The 20,628-nt window shown below is 37.9% G+C and overlaps 1 protein-coding gene across 17 annotated transcripts in view; it reads right to left on the reverse strand.

Annotated features, from left to right (window-relative positions):
• The window catches only part of Mast4 (microtubule associated serine/threonine kinase family member 4), a 560,147-nt gene that overhangs the window by 95,275 nt on the left and 444,244 nt on the right, over positions 1 to 20,628 (reverse strand). For all 17 annotated transcript variants that reach the window (XM_074077368.1, XM_074077366.1, XM_074077365.1 and 14 more), the window contains one exon: positions 7,428 to 7,516. In XM_074077368.1, coding sequence (XP_073933469.1) covers positions 7,428 to 7,516 — 89 coding nt within the window. The remainder of the gene's footprint in view (positions 1 to 7,427; positions 7,517 to 20,628) is intronic.

Genomic DNA, 20,628 nt, shown 5'->3' on the forward strand with positions numbered 1-20,628 from the left:
CCTCTTTCCTTCCTGCCTTTCAGGTTGCTGCTTCTCAATTAACTGCTAACCTCTCAAGACCTCAACATGTTCACCCTGTAGGCTCAGCCCAGGCTCTGTCTTCTCACTCCCAACTCTGTTCCCTCAATGGTTTCCTTACCTCCTAAGGTTTTAAACAGCCACTACGAATGAACAGCTTCTAAACTGATACAGGCAACACAGACTCAACCTCTCAGGCAGATCTGTCTAACACCAGCCTATGTACATTACTTACATGCATCATGGGAATTTAAGACCTCTAGGCAGCAAAGTGAACTCCCATGCATTAGCTCAGCTGTTTTTCCTGTCTCCCCTATCATGGGAAGTGCCTCCTACATGCTTCAGTGTTCCTGACAAGACATCTGGAAGCCACCTTGGATCAAATCCCTCTTACTCTACATCCAGTCTTTTCCCACACCATCAACTCTAACTTGAAAAGTGTGTGCTGAAGACCTAACTGGTGCCTCAGCAACCAAGCCTAAAGACAGACAGACACATACACATGTACACACATACACAATCACAATATGAGACAAAATTTTTATTAAAATTCACAAACAACCAAACAGAAAGAAACAGAGCCTTTCCAGTGGATGGGGGGAACAAAATCTTCCTGAGTGGCTGCCCAGAAAAATAAATATGAATTAAGAGTTGACATTTAAGAGTCAACTTCCAATCACCTTCATTTATAATTAAGGAGAAAAACCAAAAAGCTAGAACAAAGGCCAATCCCATTGAATTCTCTTCTACTTAGATTAGGGAAATATGAAAGATATCAATCATTAAATTAATATTGGGAACACATTACATGCAAGCATTATAGTCCACTCAACAGAACAAAATGACAAATGCAGGTCACAGGGCAGGTGGATCAGCATAAAAGAACAATAAAGAATAATGGTATTGGTATATACACCCAACTAGTGATTCAATACAAAGCAATACCAAAAACTAGGAAAATACACTGACTGACGTCAGTCCATCTGATTTTATCATTCTTTTCCTTAAGCAGGAAGGGCAAGATGTGTCACTGCTCAAGCCAACAATTGGCAATTACAAAAAGCCTAAGGATTTACAAAAAAAAATCACAAAAACTGTGAATACAATATGATATAGAAAGACAATATTCTCCATAATTCAGAGAAACTGACAGGAAATTCCTGAAATCACAGAAGAGCTGAATTGTGAAATGCTATAGCTTCAACACACACAGTAAGTTAAGAAACCTGGTCTTGGGGACTATTTCGTAGAATTATGTAAGTCCAAGGTCATGCTTTCCTGAAAGTTGACTATGGAAATCACTGGGACAAAGTCACAGGAGTTGCTTATTTCACCATCATAAAATGAAACTCTATAAGGAAGAGTTCAAGGTGTACTTGACTGAAGACAGGTTTTACAAGTTTAAGCTGATTTTGTTAAGATTGGCTTATAGGTAGAAAAACTGGCTGATCACCTATTAATTGTATAGTGTAAAGGTTTTAGTATGAAATTTCCATATTGCATATAATACACTTTGATCATGGTCAACCCCTCTATTACTATCACTCTTTCCTCTCCCCTCACACCCCTTTTTACCTTTCTTGCAATTTTAATGGCTTTCATTATGACCTTTTCATACATGCATGCAATGTACCTCCATCTTGTTCTGTTTTCCTCCCCTTTTTCCCCTCCCGAAGCAATTATATGGGCCTCAGAGAAACTTAATTTCTATTAAGGCTGACAATTAATTTGCTGTGACTCTGTGACACATAGTCTTGCTTTGTTGTATTCCCCAAATATAAAAAAGCACAGGAACCACAGCATTCATCTTGCACTAGCATGTTTGTGTAGCCAAAGGAGGTCACCGCCTTGCTGAATGGACATTTTAAATGAAGGTCTAAAAAGCAGGTTCAGTTTGGTAAATAATACTTCGAGCACAGAAACCCTGCTGCGGGTTTTTGAATGAAAGTCACAAACTAAATGAAACAAGGGCACTATCACTGTTAGGACTATGGCCCTTGTCTCATCTCATTCAGGAAAAAATCCTCTACAGGTACTTAAAACTCATCCAACTTTACTCTCCACGTCGCTCTCACCAGCAAGCTGAAACTCACAAGCCTCGACCTCCCTGTTGCTGCATGGGTGGCATCAGGCACTACAAACATCTGGCAGAATGCTCTCTGTATAATCACTCCTCGAATCCTGGGGAGCTGCGAGGAACTGACTGAATGCCTGCTTGGCTTACAATCTTCCTTCCCTTGGAGGCTAGCCTATAAAAGTTTAGGAAGGAGTCAGAAAAACACCTTTTGTTTTTTGGTGGTGATGGGCATTGAATCTTGGTCCTTGTGCTTGCTAGGCAAATGCTCTACCACTGAGCTACAGCCCCAGTCCAGAAAAACTCTTTTGCTTAAAAATTTGCTCAGCACTTGAGAAAATCATTGCCCTATACTAACCGACCAAGAGTATGAGAAAAAAGAACTGTGCCTTTAATACTGAACTTGTCAAGCATCAAGTGCGGGCAGAATGCGGTGAGACAACAGCAGGTGGCTCTCAGAGCAAGTCTAGTCTTGCTAAAAAATGAATCTACAACTACATACAACAACAGAGAAATCAGAAGGAAAAAGAGAGAATGAACTATAAAGAATCAAAAATAAGGAATAACTTCTATTAGGCAAAAACACAAGTAAGAAAAGCAAATAGCAAACTGGAAAAGAACACTGGTAAGATTACAAAAGATTAATTGTGATGTCTCACTTCTTACATATCAGTAAGAAAAAAAATACACAAAAGAGAGGGACCATGGCTGAAAATACAGATAAAGAAAAGGAGAAACAAATGCTTTATGAGTATGGAAAATGTAAAAGTGTAAAATCCTACAGCAATAAACCATATGCATTACCAAAGCAGCACTAGGTAATGGCCAAGCTGAAAAGAGAACCTCAGTCCTACAAAGGCAACAATGTGAATCTATCTACACTTTTCACAAGCTTGGAAGTGGATTCTTTCTCAGCCTTCAGAAAACAGCCCATCCAATCAAGGCCTTGATTTGGTCTTAATATACCCTGAACAACAAATCCAGGCATACCTACCCAGACTTCTATCCCTCAAAGCTATCAGATTAATAAATGCATTCTGGTTTAAGCCTCTAAATTTTTAGCAACATGTTTATATAGCAACACAAAACTAATATAGGTATTTCATTTTCTTTGGGATTATATTTTTAGAGCCTTATTTTTATTATAAAAGTATTATATACTAAGTTCCCTACTTCTTATTAACACTAAATAAACAGTTAACAATTTTCCTATGAATATACATGAATATACAAGAGTGTATGCTATGCAAGCACACTATAAAATGCATGAAATTACTATATACATTTCTCCACGTAATGACTTACCTTGGACACATTTCCAGTACCACCACAAAAAAGCCCATCACTTTCCTTATAACAACCATGGAGTGCTGGAATATATGGCTCAATTATTATTTCCTTAACCAGTTCATTACTGAAGGGCAAGTTAAATAAAAAAACTGATAAATTTCCATTTGCTAGTTATAAGCACTTAAATTTTCCTATTATTCTGTGAGAGTATCTGTAAGATAAATTCCTCTATATAAATTTACTAGGCCAAAGGGCAAATGTACTTGAAATTTTATCCAACATGGCAAACCACTAACCAAATTGTTATGCTGATTCACGTCAACACTTTAAGGGATTGCTTCTCCTCATCTTTGCTGTTAGTGAATTTTATCAATTAAAAATTTTATACTGGATTGGAGATGTGACTCAAACAGTAGAGTGCCTGCTTTGCAAATTCAAAGTCCTAAGTTCAAACCCCAATCCCACCAAAAAAATATATATATATACTATTCTAGGTAAATGGTACAATTTTCTCGCTGTCCTACTTCACATTTCTCTCATGGCTGCAATGAGATTGCATTTCTTACATTTTTGTTGGCCATTTTTTTTATAGCATGCTATTTTCACCTTTTATGCATTGTTCTATTGGTCTATTTACCATTTCATATTAACTCAAACAAGCTCTTTTACATTCAGGGAATCAGATGGGAAATCAGTTATGTGCACACAACTATTTTTTACACTGTTTTCTTTTTACATAGAAACTTTATTTAGGAGCAATACACTTGTCTTTTCCTTCAGACTTGCTGGATTGTGTTTCATGATTAGCTCTCCCTGGATCTAGGAGCCTGTGATTTTTCTACTTTTCTGTTTTATTTATTTATTTTTTAATGGGACTGTCCTGTTCACTATTCTTTTAGGAAACCTAGATCCTCCCAAACACTACTTTGTGTGTGAAGACATGCTCCAGAACACCAGGCCAACATCTTTTTCCTCCTGTCACACCTACACAAATAAGTAACATTTCAGTTTCTGCTGAGGCATTGGATGTGTGCAGAGTCACATGGCAGTGAGGAGTGGCAGGGTACGCATAGCCCTTTCCTGAAGAAAAATAGAAAGGGTGAGTCTATCTTTTAGGCTACATGTGCCAAGAGATGGGTGTTTTTCCTCCTGTTGTTTTTCATAGAGACATCTAGGAATCCTCACCTAGCACTTGTACCACACACGGAATAGAGAATGTGGTGACAGGTGGAAGGAGGGGAAGGCATGGTAAGTGGCAATGTACTGCACATTGCTAAGACACCAGTACTGGCCTTTTATTTAATTTACACTTTTTTTCTGAATCTTTTTTTACACAGAAATGTGAGTATCTGCCACACCGTGATAAATACCACTTCTCACAAAAAGTCTGACAGAATTCCCACTGCTTCTGAGTTAATATCAACCTGTTGGCTCTATAATATAAAAAAAAAATCCTGAACCAGGTGTGGTGCCTCACACCAGTAATCCTAGCAACTCAGGAAGCTGAGACAGGAAGATCATGGGATCTAGGCCAGCTTTGGCTACATAGCAAGATCCTGTTTCAACAAAAAATGAAATAAGTCCAGGTGTGTTAGCACATGCCTGTAGTCACGCAGGGAGATGAGGCAATAGGATCATGAGTTTGGGCCAGCATGGACAACAATGGAAAGTCCCTGTCTCTAAGAACAAAGCAAAACAAAACAAATGAAAACAAGGAAGAAAATGGCCTCAGACCCAGAACAACAGACTTTCTGCCTACACTTCTGATTAAGTTCTAAAATTAATGTTGAAGGGAAAAGAATTCAAGCTAAGACTATGCAGAGAAAAGAGAAATAATTAAGAGGACCATTAAACTTCTAACCACGTTTTCTCTCTTTTCAATATCAGAACTGAAGAAAATCACAGCAATAAAAGACTAATCCACAGGCACATAAAGGATAGTGAGACCTACAGAATACTACAAGGAGATTATATTTTTAAGATCAGTACTGAATTATGTGTAAGACAAAGGATTCATCCTTCACTTAGTACCCGGGAATACTGCCAGGCACTGCGCTGGGTGACGGAGAAACAAAAAAACTTTAGGCAACATAATCCCAACTCTCAGGTAAGATTTTTACCTTTGCTCAGCCCTCTGTAGGCTTCTACTATTATGACAATGATGTATATAAACCTCAAAGTATAAATACTGGTAATGGAGGTGATCGTGTACTCATCCCATAGCTGCAAAAATACAATATCACCAATTACTTACCCTCTCCCCACTTGTATTGCTCTCGCTCCTCTCAGAAATAACTATCCTAAAACTGGTCTTGAAAACTGCCATGTTTAGACTATACGTTCGTGGATCATTTCTATAGTTTGTTAAAATTGCCATGTTTTCCTTTAATCTACTACAAATATATATATATATTTGTGCATACATAGATCATTATATAATTAATCTGGAGAATACAATTATTATATATTTTATAGGTATGTGTTATAGGCCGTATTTTATGTTACATATATGTTCTATGATACATAACATATATACCCTAACATGTTAAATGTAGCATCATGTTAACTTTGTATGAATTGTTTAAGCAATATTCTTTTGTAACTTGCTTTTGTTGCCCAACACTATATTTGAGTTCTATATACATATATATATATAAATACATGCATACATATCTAGTGCATTTGTTTATTTTCTCTGTATGACTCTGCCACTACAGTTTATCCTTTTCCCAACTGATTGAAACTTAGGTTGTTTGAAATGTTTAATTTTTTTTTTTTTTTTTTTTGTAAAACTGGGGTTTGAACTCAGGGCTTTGTGTTTGCAAAGCAGGTGCTCACAAAACAGGTGCTCTACCACTTGAGCCACACCTCCAGTCACCAATGGTGCCACTGTGCAAGGCTTTGAGTATGTCCTCATGTGTGCAAACCGTCTCTAAAGTTTTCCCTGGGAGAAGCATTTATGGACACTACTGATTATTTTACAATGTCATAATTTTATTAATTTGTCTTTTACCTTGTATTTGACCACCTTTTATTTATACTCTGAAGGAAATAAAATGTCATTCCAAAGGAGTGACTCCCTCTCTCTCCCTTATTCTTCCAATCATAACAGACAACTCCAACCTCAACTGGAGAGACCCCTGGAGGTCCAGCACTGCTTTCTGGGGGACACTGATAGCTTTAATCATGAAACCAAGATCATCTGAGAGCCTACCAGTTTCAAACTTGAATTTCCCCAAGAGTACCATGGAAGTAGGGCTACTGGCTCAATCTTTGGAGCCTTCATCTTTCCCAGTCCTGAAGACACCTTTCTACCACATGGATCCTCCCCCCAGTCCTGAAAAGGCACTCGAGTCAAAACTCCTTCCACTCCTGGACATCCACCATCTGCCTTCATGTTCTCCTGTAATCAGGCAAACCCTCCAGAGGGCTAGCCATACTTTGGGAATTCTTTCTTTCACCCTACTTCTACCTGCCAAAATCTTGGCCATCTTTCAACATCTTGGGCAAGTGGCTCCCTCAAACTCTCTAAGACTTTCCTGATTGGAACTAACCCTTCTCTTTTTCACATCACTTTGGATAGAACTTTGAAATTAAAAAAAAAAGGGTAGAAAACAGTATTTATTGCATGGTTTTTGTAATATGACTGTCTTCCTTGTAATTCTATGAGGTAGTTGAGGTCAGCCTCACTTCTTGAATTTTTATCATTAGCACAATGGCTATCTCAATGTAACAGTCAAGTTCAATTTCAGGAAGAAACGGGCTGAAATTCTTAACATTTATCCTCTCCATGTGAGCAACTGTGTCTGCATTTCCCAAAGATATTCCTAATATAGAAACATGTTCTGTATTATCAAAAATCTAGAAATGGAGAAACAATTGGAAAAGGACGCCATATAAGAAGAAATTCTGTATTTCAGAAAGAACAACTTAAGAGGAATACCAAGGTAGATGCAAAGACACACCTGAGTATCACAAGGCCAGAATTATTTTTAAACACTAACAAAAGAAATAAGACAGAACTCAAGAGAAGAAACTTGGTTACCTGCATGAGCAGAGAGAGGTGAGTGCGGTCTAGGCAATGCTGGTGACTGGCCATTACCTATCAAGCTTTTCCGGTTGCTTGTTCGGCAACTGTCAAAAAGAAAGCAAAATCAGTTTTAAAAGGAGAATAGTACCAACAATGTTTAAGCATATACAAATTCAGCCTAGACTAGGTTGAACAAGCTACAATATCTGTTTATGCTCACATCATTGCAACGTATTATATATTCACCAAAATTTGAGGGATGCATGGCCTGAATGTTAGAAACCATGATTTATTCATATAGCATACACCATCATTATTCCTCAGCACCATGCAGCTATAATCACATGCCTTCTTTCAGCTCATGTCTATAGCTGTACCATACCATACACACAAGTGATAAATTAAGGATTCGAATCAGCAAACCACAGGTGGCATCTTTGTTGATATGAAATTTCTAACAGAAAATTACATGCAATGAAGTGCAATGACATTAATCTTATAGTGATGCACTAATTAAAAATCTAATTATTTAGACAAATTTCATATTTGTGCCTTTTGTCAATGGAACACCCGATGCCTAAGATAAATGTACTTCACCATCCATTCATTTTTCATCTTGTGTGCTGCATTTGGTTTCCTTATTAAGGGCCATGTTTTAGAATCATAAAAACAGATTCCAGTGTATTAAAACATTAGCTAAGACCCCTTTTCACAAGCATACTAGCTACTAGCTATATCTTGAATACCCAGTAAGTAGAAATTTATTACTATATATGGACACGAGGCAACTACTTTTTCCTGTTTATACCAGTAGGAAGTTCTATTTCTAATAGCTTTCACAAGCCTCAAAGAATAAGTCAAATACAAAACTCACTGATGGTGAACTGGATGTTATCTAATTTTTGTTTGCTTTCCTTCAATATCAATCGGCATTCTATTCTCCATCATCAGTATAGTATTTAGAAACTGGTGATAAATACCAGCAAGGCAGTGTCCAGGGCACTGTGATTCTGCCCTTCTATACTTGCGAGCCCTCCACCATCAAGAATACGCAATGCAGTAGTGGCCGGGATAGCTCAGTTTGGAGAGCGTTAGACTGAAGAATACGCAATGCTATCTTAATTCAGACAGACCTCAGTTACACTAGGTTCCCAGAAACAGGACCTATTCACCTGATCCCTAATTTAGGTATAGGACTTGACATATTTCAGGGTTCATTTAAAATATTTGAAAGGAACATTTCTAAATATCCACAAAATACATTTTAAACTCAAGCCCAGTTTGTTTCAGCAATACTGACTTGGGAGCCAATCTTCTCTCAGATATTTGCTGTGTGACATCATTTGTTGACATTCCCATATTTATTATTTCTTAAGGTCAGGCTGCATCATTTTATTTTTCCTACTGCAGCAATCAACATCCCTTCACATTATCTGTGAGTTTAATTAAGATCATGTTTACTCAGCCTTAAAGAGTTGTTGAATGAGAACAGACTCCTGATAATTGTGAAGGAGGATTGTGATATTATCAACTCATCTATCAAGAACTGTTTCCGACCTATTAAATATATAATCATTAAATCAGGCAGTCTGATTGTTTTTAAGATACCTTACAAGATATTTAGTGTTAATTCAAATTAATGTCTCCTTTCATTTCAGTGCATTACTAAATATATTAACTTGCCGAAGTTAACAAAAGAAATTATAAATGACAGATTTATATCCTGGAAATCTTAGCAAACATATTTAACCAAATTAACTGAAATTCAGGTTGGTTATTACAAAAAATGGCTATCTGTATTGTTTATATTTAGTATCTGAGCTATTTACTTTAATTAAATATGTTGAGAAATCTTTATAATGTTTGTATGTAAGTAAAATAAAGAAGAAATGTGTATCAATACAAATAGAAGTCTAATGAATATCTTAGCTAGGGATGTCAGTGCAATATGCTAGCTCACTTAAAACTAAAATTAAGAAATGACATTTCTTACAGGGCTGGAGGAGTGGTTCAAGTGGTGAGAGTGCCTGCCTAGCAAGCAGGAAGCCCTGAGTTCAAGCACCACTACTGCCAAAAGGAAAAAAAAAAACTACCAAGAAATGACATTTCTTAAAGAAAATCTTTAAAAAAATGAATTTTCCTAAGAAACACAGAATAACTAGTATAATACTATCAATGTAAGAAAAATAGCCAACAATTCAGATTTAATACAAATAAAGAAAAAAACACAATCCCAAAACCTTCACAATTGTATCAAGAAAGTTATCTAAAGTCTATCAAAAAAAATGAAAATGTGGTTCAAAATGTGATTTCAAAAAACTCAAAAAGAAATGTGCAAATAAAACCTGAATATGGGTTTTATTTAAACACTTGGAGGCATAGCTCGCTGACAAATGCCACGAACAATCAAAGCACAGGCCATAAATGAAAGTGTCTCCCACAACCTTTTGCCTATCTTCAGCATTGAAACGAGAGATAGCATTAAAATTATAACAGTCTTGGAACTTCCTTGCCTCTCTCAGCAATCAAATAGGAAGCTTAAACATGAAATGCAAAACCAGCACTTATAAAATACAGACTAAGGCAGATGTCCTTGTGTTCACAAAACAAATCTCTGTACTTATAAAGGAGCTTCTTGGTCTCACAAATTAATTTCTTGCTAACATTCTTAAGGGTCATGAGTTATTTAATCCTGAAATACACAGACTTTTTTTTTTTTCTTTTAGTGCTGGGGATCTAACCCAGTGCCTTGTGATGCTAAGCAAGCCTAGATCTTGCTATATATTAATACTTTTGAAATCCTGAGGCCCTACTGAGATATTCTGTAGATAACTTTACTAAGGTGGGGTAGGGGATGGTCATCCTAATCAGTACCACCTGATATTATTGCTCCAGGTAGCTGATTCCCAATAAATGAATATAACCTGCACTGAACCCCTAATAAGAAAGCTCCAAGTGGAAGGACCCATGAGTGTTTTCCCATAGCCTGCCATAGCCCACATTAATATAACAATGTTGATGCAAAACACTGTGTTGACCTCTGTCATCATTTAGTCATCTATCACATACTTTTGCCAACAAAAGGAGAAATTTGTGTCATCCAAGTGTGAGGCAGTTTCCCCATGTGTTCATGACACCTATTCACTTAATCCATTCAGTGTTCAAATAGGGGAAATATCACCTAGGCAAAAATAAAAGTTACTTCCCTTTCATCAGTGTTACTAAGTCAATTCTTGCTTGCTTTTTCTCAGACAGAGTCACCCCAGGGAAATCCAGGGGATTTCCTAACAGGTAAAACAGTGACACCACTTCTTAATAGCTGAAGTCTCTCAGACTTCATCCTCATCCAAACATTTGACCTTGTAAAATGCTTTCTCCAGTTTTCATCCTTATCAACACAGGTATATGACCACAAAATGAAACTGAAGAATAGCCATGAAGTCAAGTTTTAGCTGTTTCATACTCAAATGCATTCTTCTGACCTTACCGTTCAACAACAAACAGAACCCTTTCTCCCCACCCATGCTCCAACCTGAAAGTCAAGTCAACAACCATGTCTCACAATGTACCTCTTTCTCTCAGTTTTCCAGTTGAGGCAACACAGGGGAAAGCTTACTTTTCATGTGCATAACCAGCTCAGTTTGTTTTCTGAATTCAGAAGGTGACCATTGTTCTATTAACACAATGACGCAGTTAGATTTTACTTGTAAAATGAGAATTTAGGGGAGAAGACAGCTATAGACAACTAGAGACAAAGGCACAGGTAAAGGATGGGTTGGGACAGGGGCTGATAATCACAAGTAAGCACTTCTTATTGCCTCATTCACTTGGTTCCTCCTTGGAAAGACCAACCCAGGGACAAATATGAGGCTCTTACATGCACGGGGCCCAGGAATTACATTCTGCCCATTGTTGACCCAGGATCTGAGAATGGGAGGGTAGAAAGATGATAACAGAACTTTAGAATAAGTAGGATTGGCTGGCCCCTGAGGGCAGCTGGGACAAGCAGACAGGGACAGAACCATCACAGTTGGACGAGCACTCCAGCGAACTTGCTTTAGAGTATCATGAGACCACCACAGGGGGGTCTTGTATTTGTCTGCGTGGGTTTTGCTCAAGCAGGTAAAGACTGAATAAGGTACCACTCCCTGTTCCCCAAGTTCACTGTCACCACCACCAAAGCAGTTTCACAAGGAGTGTCTCACTCTCTTAATGACTGTCAACAGTGCCTTCCATTTATTTGGTACATAAAGAAATGGCTCATGTATTTCATCATCTAAGTCAGGCCTGACTAAGCGTGAGGACAAAGAGCAATATGGCTACTAAGCTGAGGGGCGGGGGGATGGTGGGGTGGGTAAGGAGGGTGGTATTTTTGGTCCAAAACACCCATATTCCATTTCTGCCCAAATCGTCCTTAAGCTCAGAGCTCCATAAGGAAGACTCGGCAGGCTCTGTAAATGTTTGTCATCTGGAACTGTCACAAGTCTCCTGGCAGAAGAACCTGCTAACCACCCCCTACTAGGTCCGTAAAAGCTAAGGCCCAGCAGGCCATGACCATTTGCAATTGTTCTAGGGAGCTGAAATCCCACTTAATTTTAAATTATACTCACCTTGAGACATGAATTCTGAGCATGTCTGACCAGGGCAAGACAACTGAGAAGGGGAAAGCCCAACAGACAGTAATTTGTACATTCACAGTAGACTTAAAAGGTCTGTACGCAGCACAACCTATGAGTAACCACCGCACAGGGCCAGTGACAGTGAATTGGATAAGAAGAGCCCTAGCAATTCCAGGAAGGTAGGCTCCAATTTATTACTTCAGTTTGATGAAATTTTTGATAAATTTGCACAGGAGACCAATTACAGACCAAAGCTTTACCATATGAGAACATCTGCTCATTCTTTCCTAATACCAAAGTTGAATCTGAACATTTGAATATACCTAAAGCAGAGAAAAAGGCTGAAGTGGAGGAAGCGGGGTTTGACCAGGGCGCAGAAACCCCTACTGCATTGCTGAATAAATGTTACTAAGTTGGGAGCCTTCGGTTTGTTTACCTTACAATGATAGGGTTGGACCACATGAGAAATAGTCAGAAACTGGCTTTTTAGTCAAAGAAATTTTTAAAAGATAGAAAAGTAACCCAATAGTTCCCACCAGCCTGGAATGGACAGCTAAATCACTTTTCATATTTGTTTTGAATTTTTTAAAAAATGTATGCATACATATATGCATATATGTGTGTGACTGATACATGTATTGACTCATACATGTATAATGAACAGAGTATGTGTGTGGTTTTATATTTTTACTAGTGACAGCATGTATCAGGAAAAACAGATAAACATTTGGAATTGTGCAAAAGAAATGAATGGACTTCCTTTTAAAGGCCTCCACATTTCACTGTCTTTCTATTGCTTTTCTACTCAACTTTAAAACTTTTGGGGTAAAAGTTAAGTTGTAGAAAATTGGTTGTGAGGTAAATGATCCCTGCCCAAATGAATTCTGTCTGGTGGAAGTACAAATGATACCCCTCCATAGAAAGACGCTCTCAAACATTTAACATCACAGTCCTGTGATTATTAGCCAGCTTTGCATATACAAGCAAACTCATTTCATGATTTCTGATTGCATGTATATGTCCATCTATCTATAGATATATCTTTAAGTCTCATTTGAATCTGTTTTAATGTTATTGCTGCTTTAATTAATTAGTAAGTTACATAAAATCTTTGACATATGTGCATTTTGTATGACAATCATGTCTGACTTTTGGATAAATTATACTTTAGCATATACTATACATTACAGATATTCTCTAATGTACTTTTTCTACTCAACATTATATTTTTGAGATTTAACCATGGCAACATAAATATGGGTCTAATTCATTTCTTTTTTAGATTATTCATTTATAGCAAATTTTAGGATTCTTAAATGCATTAAAATTACATATTATGGATATTTCTTTTCCCTGTTTGCAACATTAAATATCTGGGACTCTGTGCATTTGTAAATCTGATTGCAAAAGCCTTGAAAAATGTCTTTAATAACAGCTGTATTTGAAAGAAAAATTATACCATGCAAAGAAAGTGTAGCTTAAAACCTTTTTTGGGCACTTATCCCCTAAATTCTGCTCTTTGCTCCCTCCCTGCATCTGGATCTCCCTTCATTCTATTGTCTTTTCCCAAAAATAAACATCATCTTTCTCGTGTAAGACGATGCGTCTGAGCATCTGCAAGTGTATCTCCAGCGTTTTTCCTGAACGGCACAAGGCTGCACACAGAGCTGGCTGGATATGCACTATTCCTTCTTAAAGGCAGCAGAAAACAAAGCTTTGCTATTTTCATCTCTGTCACATATGCTTTGCTACTTATTTGAAGTTAGGGTACCTGCTGGTGTCTTCCCTATGGCCCATAAAATCAAGGCTGCTCCAGGCTTTCAGGAATTCATTGTGCAAAATACCTTTTGAGTGCCTAAGAAGTAGTAGACACTACTCTAAACAAACAGAATCCACGGCCTCATTCTGGAGGGAGAAGCAGATAATAAACACAATAAATTGGTATGTGGGATGATGATGGAGGAAAACCAATGCCAAAAGCAGGCCAGGGGATGCAAGTATGGAAGTTATGGCTTCAAATAGGTGTTCAGGAAAAGCCTCAAAAGTAGTGTGGCATTTGGTAAGGCTAGGAAGGAAGGAAGTAAGCCCAAGGGCTCTGGGCACAGGGTTCCAGGAACAGCAATCATTACTAGTGTGGTCAGAGTGGGGTAAGCAGGGAGAATTCCAGACAACTATACCATAGAGAGATGACAGCAGGCACGTCTGTGGCATCTTGAAGTCTGACTTTTAGTCTGACAAAAAAAGGAAGCAGTCAGAGGGTTTTGAATATAAATTTGATTTTTGCTTTAAGAGAATCTTTCTGACCACTAAACTGAAATAGCCACAGGAAGAAGCAGAAGACAAGCAGAAGTGACTTCATGTTCTGTAATTCTGCTTTCAAATATGGTATTTTATTAATTGAGCAGAAATGACCCTAAAATTCAATGCCAGCATTATAGATGTCTTTGTTCTTTTGCAAGCAAAACACTGGAGAAACTGCAATTGTTGATACTTGTGATGACTACCAATGCCAATGCTTCAGACCTTTGTGCATTTGCATCAATGTAATAACCTTATTCAGAGTTATCAGGAAGGTATAATTATTGATATGATTGGCTTCAAACTTGGACTAAACTTTTCCATTAACAGAAAAACTCTCTTCAAAGGCATTAGTTATAAGAATGAATGGTTGCTCATGCTTTTTGACCTATGGAACAAAAAATTTAGGTTAATTACAACAGCTAGAGAGAATTGTAGGTCTTCAAGCTTTCAAAAATCCTCAGGAAAGTCAACAGGAAGAAATACATAAATTAACCTATACAGTGTTTTCTAGAAATACCGATCCATTAAGATAAGGGCACCATGGATCATACCTTTAATTCCAGCAACTTGGGAGACTGAGATGGGGAGGATCACAGTTTGAAACCAGTTCAGGCAAAAAGTTCTTCAGACTCCATCTCAACTACTAAGCCAGGCACCTGTCATCCCAGCTACACAGAAGGCCATAGATAGAAACACTGTGGTGTGAACCTGGCCCTTGACAAAAAAACAGGGAACGCTACTTGAAAAAATAACCTAAAGAAAAAGTTGCTGGGGGCATAGCTCTAGTGGTAGAGCATCTCCCGAACAAGCATGAGGCTCTGAGACAAGTCATGGTAAGGTCCTGCTCAATTTGCAGTCTTCACGGAGGAAAAGAAAGACAAGTGAACATACAATGAAACAGGTGTTTATGGACTATCTTTTCCTACGTATACAGCTCTGTGGGAGGTAAGAAAGTGAAGACACACCCAAAGCATTGAAAGTACAAATGAAGAAATAAGACTGATTCACATATGTTTCTGAACTCTAAGGCAGAATCCAGAAGAGAGGTACAAACACAAATTTGTTGCTAACTAAAGTGTGAGGTATATTCCCAATCAACTTTTCAACATTTTCATAAATAACAAATGCTAGAATTTCATAATATGCAATATGCATTGCAAATTAGCCATAGTTTCAGGGTATTTCCTTAAGAAATCCCTTAATCTGTGTGATCTGCCTGATACAAAAACATTTTTAAAAAATTGTTTCTTCTAAGTTACTCTCCATTTATCTGCCATTTCAAAGATGGAAATACCAGCACAGCTATTTCAATGCGGCAAGCATAGTGAGCTCTGATGTCACATTATTGGCATGTGACTGATGGTGGCTGACTTTCATCAAGTTGTGTCCCAGTAACCATGATAAACAGAGTATCACTCTGGAGTCACTCAATCATTCAACACCATAATCTGAGATCCAATATAGAGTTTCAATATAGGAAAGGAGGTAAGTTCCTTGAGAATAAAAATTGTATTTTATATAATACTGAATCCCTTTGGCTACTCAGAAAAATAGAGAAAATAAAAATGATTTGCAGAGATGCATTAAATTTTTTTAGGTGGTGCTGGGTACTGAACTTGGATTTTCATGGACAGTAAACACATACTCTACCACTAAGCTACACTTCCTGCCTGAAGATAAATACTTTTGAGTGATTGTCTAAATATGGTTCCTGCCTTTAAGAAGTTTAACTTAACTTTGAAAATGAATATAATCAAATGTATAAGACTAATGTGATCTAAGATGATAATATAGTCTGCTCCTACTGGGTTGAGCAAGGCCACACATGAGGTAGGTTAGTAGGCACAGGAGAAAAAAAGAGGCAAACTGAATAGTGGCTAGAGGCTGATCCATCTAGAGTAGTATTACAACAGGACACGATGTGACCACTCAATGAATAAAGGAACAAGACCACCCAAAAGCTGTTTCCACCCACAAATGGTGCCATGACACATTAAAAAATCCCATACAAGGACAGACAAGGAAGATAAATATCAAAGACAAGGATAATGAGATTTATAGTAGCAGGGTAGAGTCAACTGTGAAAAACATAAGAAGTAGAAAGTACTTAAAGTGTGAGGGTTCTAAGTCTCAATACCTGTGCTTTTTTATAGTGCAGTTTATCTGCAACAAGACTCATAAGAGGTGCCTAGCCAACAGGTCCACCCCGGGATTTAGATCATCAGGACAGGTCATCTGTTTACCGAGGGTCCTTTAAAGGCTGGGAGAGTCAACATTTGGCATGACTTAGGATGTGAGATAAGTACAACAATCCAAAGACCAAAGACACCTAAGAAGGCTTGTTTCTGTTTGGGAAGAGTAGCAGGGCCAGGTAAATATCTGTGATCTAAGAGCTAAAGGGCACAGGCTGTGTCTTGGGAAACTGCCCCAAGGGCTGGTGCTAGTTGCACCAGCTCATTCCAAACTCCTAGGATCCAATCTGCCCTGCAAGGATAAAGAGATGCTATCACATGGCTGTGCCTACCTGTGGCAAGGTTATCAAAGAAACAAAGAGTAAAAGCTGAGGGAGGGGTGGACATGGTGGAGCCAATTTAATAACTAGGGGAAAGGTCAAGATTAAATAGTTAAGAGACTGAAGCCCAAGCTTTTGGTTTTCTTCAGAGCAGTAGTAGTCAGGGACCAAAGAGAAATCTATGGACACACTGGGGAAATAAGGAAATAGGATGCACAAGCTAAGCTAGTGACCTCCTTCCAAACCTTTACCAGTGTTGCAGGGTAAGGGGAAGTGTGAGCCATAAACACGTTATTGCATGATTTTGCTTGGTTCTTTCTTTTTGAGACAAGGTCTCCTTATGTAGCCCAGGTTGGCCTCAAACTCCAGACCCCAGCTACATGTCGTCACACCTGGCTTTTTTTTTTTTTAATGCCCATGTTTTTTACTCAATATGAATATACATCAAAGTCACAATTTAATATATCTTTTCCTAAGAAGCAGAAAAACAAGTCCAAAGTCCATGGTAAAAATGACTTTAATCAATTTACTGGCAGTGGATTACTCTTATTAGTCAGGGATAAGGAAATAAATCTTTAAAAGGCCTTAGAATATGGTAGTTGCACTAAACCATAATAAATCTACTAGGTTAAATCTAATTTTATGACCCTATTACCTACTTTCCCCTTATATACCATCTTCTATTTATATTAGTTTAAAGAAATGGTCATCAGCTGTACAGAACTAGATTGGGAGATGGTCTTATATTCAAGTTTTATTTGCATATATATATCACAATATCACATATGATATATATATTGTAGTAGAAGTAGTAGAATATTGTTTTATTCATTCCAACCTTCTTCAAACAGAAATTAAATCTCAGTTTGACTTGCTACACCTAGAAATATTTAATTTGGTGAATATATTTTATCCTGTTAGTATACTTTAGCTACATAGGTAGACACTACCCATAAAAAAAAAAAATAGAAAGCTCTGTTCATTTTCTTTGGTTTCCAGATCCAGGACCAGTACTGTCTGATCCACAAAGGGGAGAAGAGTTTACTTCTGGGACCACAGGGTTGCCTTTGCATTACACCCAATGGAAGTTTATTTCAGCCAAGAAAGAACAGCATGACTGTTTAACACCTTCCAGCTCTACAGCATTTTGCTTTTTTATAGCAGTTTGGCATCACACTCTGCCCACCAGTGAACTGCCCTGATTCCATGTGCCTTGATGATCAGAACACAAACACACAAACATGAAAAGCCGACATCAGAGCTCCACTTTGTTCTTTTCTGTGAGGCGAGTCATGTGGCAACAAGCCAGTCTCCTTTCTGTTCAGTATGTTTTGTTGCTAGTTGCTCCTAATTCAGTATCTTGCAAAATGACATTCTGTTAATGACATGAATGTCAAAGCTGTGATAATGGGCAGAAGCAGAAGAAAATGTTTCCTAAATGGAGAAGCCACAGGAAAACTGCCAAATGGATGTTAAAATAAGTTGTGTATTTACTCCTTACTTTAGTACTTAGTTCCTTTCTATTTGTTTCCAACATGACAGGAGAGTACAGCAACAAGAAAAGAACAGCTCACCTTGGTGAGAGTACAGAAAAAACCAGGAGGTCAAAGGAATGTTTTCCCTTAATTAACTTGACAGATGTCTTTCTTTTTCTCATTTGCATCCACTGATGTTTTCTTAGTCGTTCTCAAATTTTGCCAAGATGAAATTGGCCACAAGGAACCCATTCTGTTACTGAAGACAGGCGGTCTGGGGAGATACCAGAAGACACTGGCCTGAAAGCTGCTCAGTATTTGGTCCGGGTAATGAATGTCCCTTGCTGCTGTCATTTATGGGCCCAGTAACAGGACTTTAGGTCTAAAAGACATCACAGTGACTTGCCAAGGTAGCACACCAATTAGTGGCAAATAGAGCCTAGAAGGGGGACAATGTTGCTCCTATAATCAGCTCACATTAAAAGTCAGAAATCTGCATTAGATATAGAGATGTGTTTAACTACTTCTTATGTGAGTGTATAATAATTCTACAAAACGTGAGAGAGTTCCATTTTGGACATAATAGACTGGCTTTTTTTTTCTTTTAGGAGAATGCACTCATAAAACACAGGACTTGCCATCAGTAGATCTGGTTTCAAATTCGAAGCCCCCTAACTTCAATTTACTGATCTGTAGTATGGGAATAAGAATCAACTACCACAGAGTAATCTGTGGAGACTTCATGAAATGATGTTGAAATGAAGGTGGTACCTTATAAATGTTAGCTGTCAAAAATAAAGCAGAGGAAAAAAAAAGAAAGCAGTGGGTCTTTTTATTACAAATATTTTCTCATGAATGTATGCTTTAATATTTCAAACTTTACACTAAGGTTTTCTCTCAAGGATCTTGAAACAAGAAATACAACATGGGCCATGTTGTTTGTTTTCAAACCAAAACAATGAATTATATAAGAACTAGAGGTTGACTCTGGGTCAGCAAGACTCAACAGTACATGCAAATATTAACCTAGTTATAGGAAGCATGGAGCAGTAAGAAGAGAGAATAACAAAAGCTTCAGAACCACAAGTTCAGAGTATCTACCCAAGCACAAGTGAGGGCTTCGAGTCCACAATGTCAAGGTGGAGCAACATGTAACGGATTGCAACCAACAGACTTCAGGGTTTCAGACCAATTGTAAAAACCATGAACATGAGCCCAGCTTGGCCCAAAACCTTTTATCATCCAAGCTATCTGACTTGTCTTGCTCTGCTACTATGTTCCACAAACAACCTTTTGACTGACTTTACAGAGAGGCCTGCCTCAAAATGAGTAACAAGAACAATCATAACAATTGCTAACATTGACTATGTGTTGAATACACTCCAAGCAATAGTTTCATTTTCTAGACAATCCTGTAAGGTACTACTTTATAGATATGAAAACTGAAGAACTGAGAAATTCAGTAACTTGTCCAAGATTATACAGCTAGAAAAGAGAACTGGCATCTAAACCTAGCAAGTTTGCCTTCCAAATCAATGCTCTTAACTATTTTGCTAAACCGTGTTCAAAGAAGCAGAGAATGAGTGCTTTGAGGGGCCTAAGTTCAATGGTTGCATTTATTCTTATAAATTAATATCAGCATTCTGCCCATACATAAATCATGTGAGCTTGGTAACTATGAATCATGTGTATAAGATGGATCTTCTCTTGGATCCAACCAAACTTCTGAGCTGCAGACTAAAGGTCAAGAACAGGAGATCAAGTTGTAACTTGACCAAGCTGAAGGGTCATGTCAAGTTCCCAAGCTTCACATCAGATTGTGTTTTTTCTGGAGGTAAGAAACCTGACCCCAGTGGACAAATACCCCAATATCACTCAGCAAGGATGCTTTTTATCCCAAGATCTCACTTTTCAGACCTGTGAGAGACACAAGGGCAAGACGTGTACACAGTTAAACACTACCTTCTCCACATGTATTCTTAAGGATATACAGGTAGATGACTCAACACACAGATTATCCATGCCAAGCAGGCATTTCTTCTTCACCTCTGCCCAAACCAGCTGGTCTAGCCACATGCAACTGGGAATTGGAGAGAAAACTGGGTTTCAGCATGTGTGTGTCAGATTTTTCTTCCATTGTTGCTTAGTGAATTGCAATATCAAACCCAGATTTTGGAGTCATATTTTCTTTAAAGTGGCTTTTTTGCTTCTTTATTTCCAGGTAACTGACTCAAAGTATTCAAAAGAATACATAAATCAGGTTTGTGACTTGAAGCATCTTCTTTTTAAAAAGACAAGGTTCCATTGTA

The sequence above is a fragment of the Castor canadensis genome, chromosome 6, assembly GCF_047511655.1.
Source record: "Castor canadensis chromosome 6, mCasCan1.hap1v2, whole genome shotgun sequence".
In the NCBI taxonomy this organism is placed as follows: domain Eukaryota; kingdom Metazoa; phylum Chordata; class Mammalia; order Rodentia; family Castoridae; genus Castor; species Castor canadensis.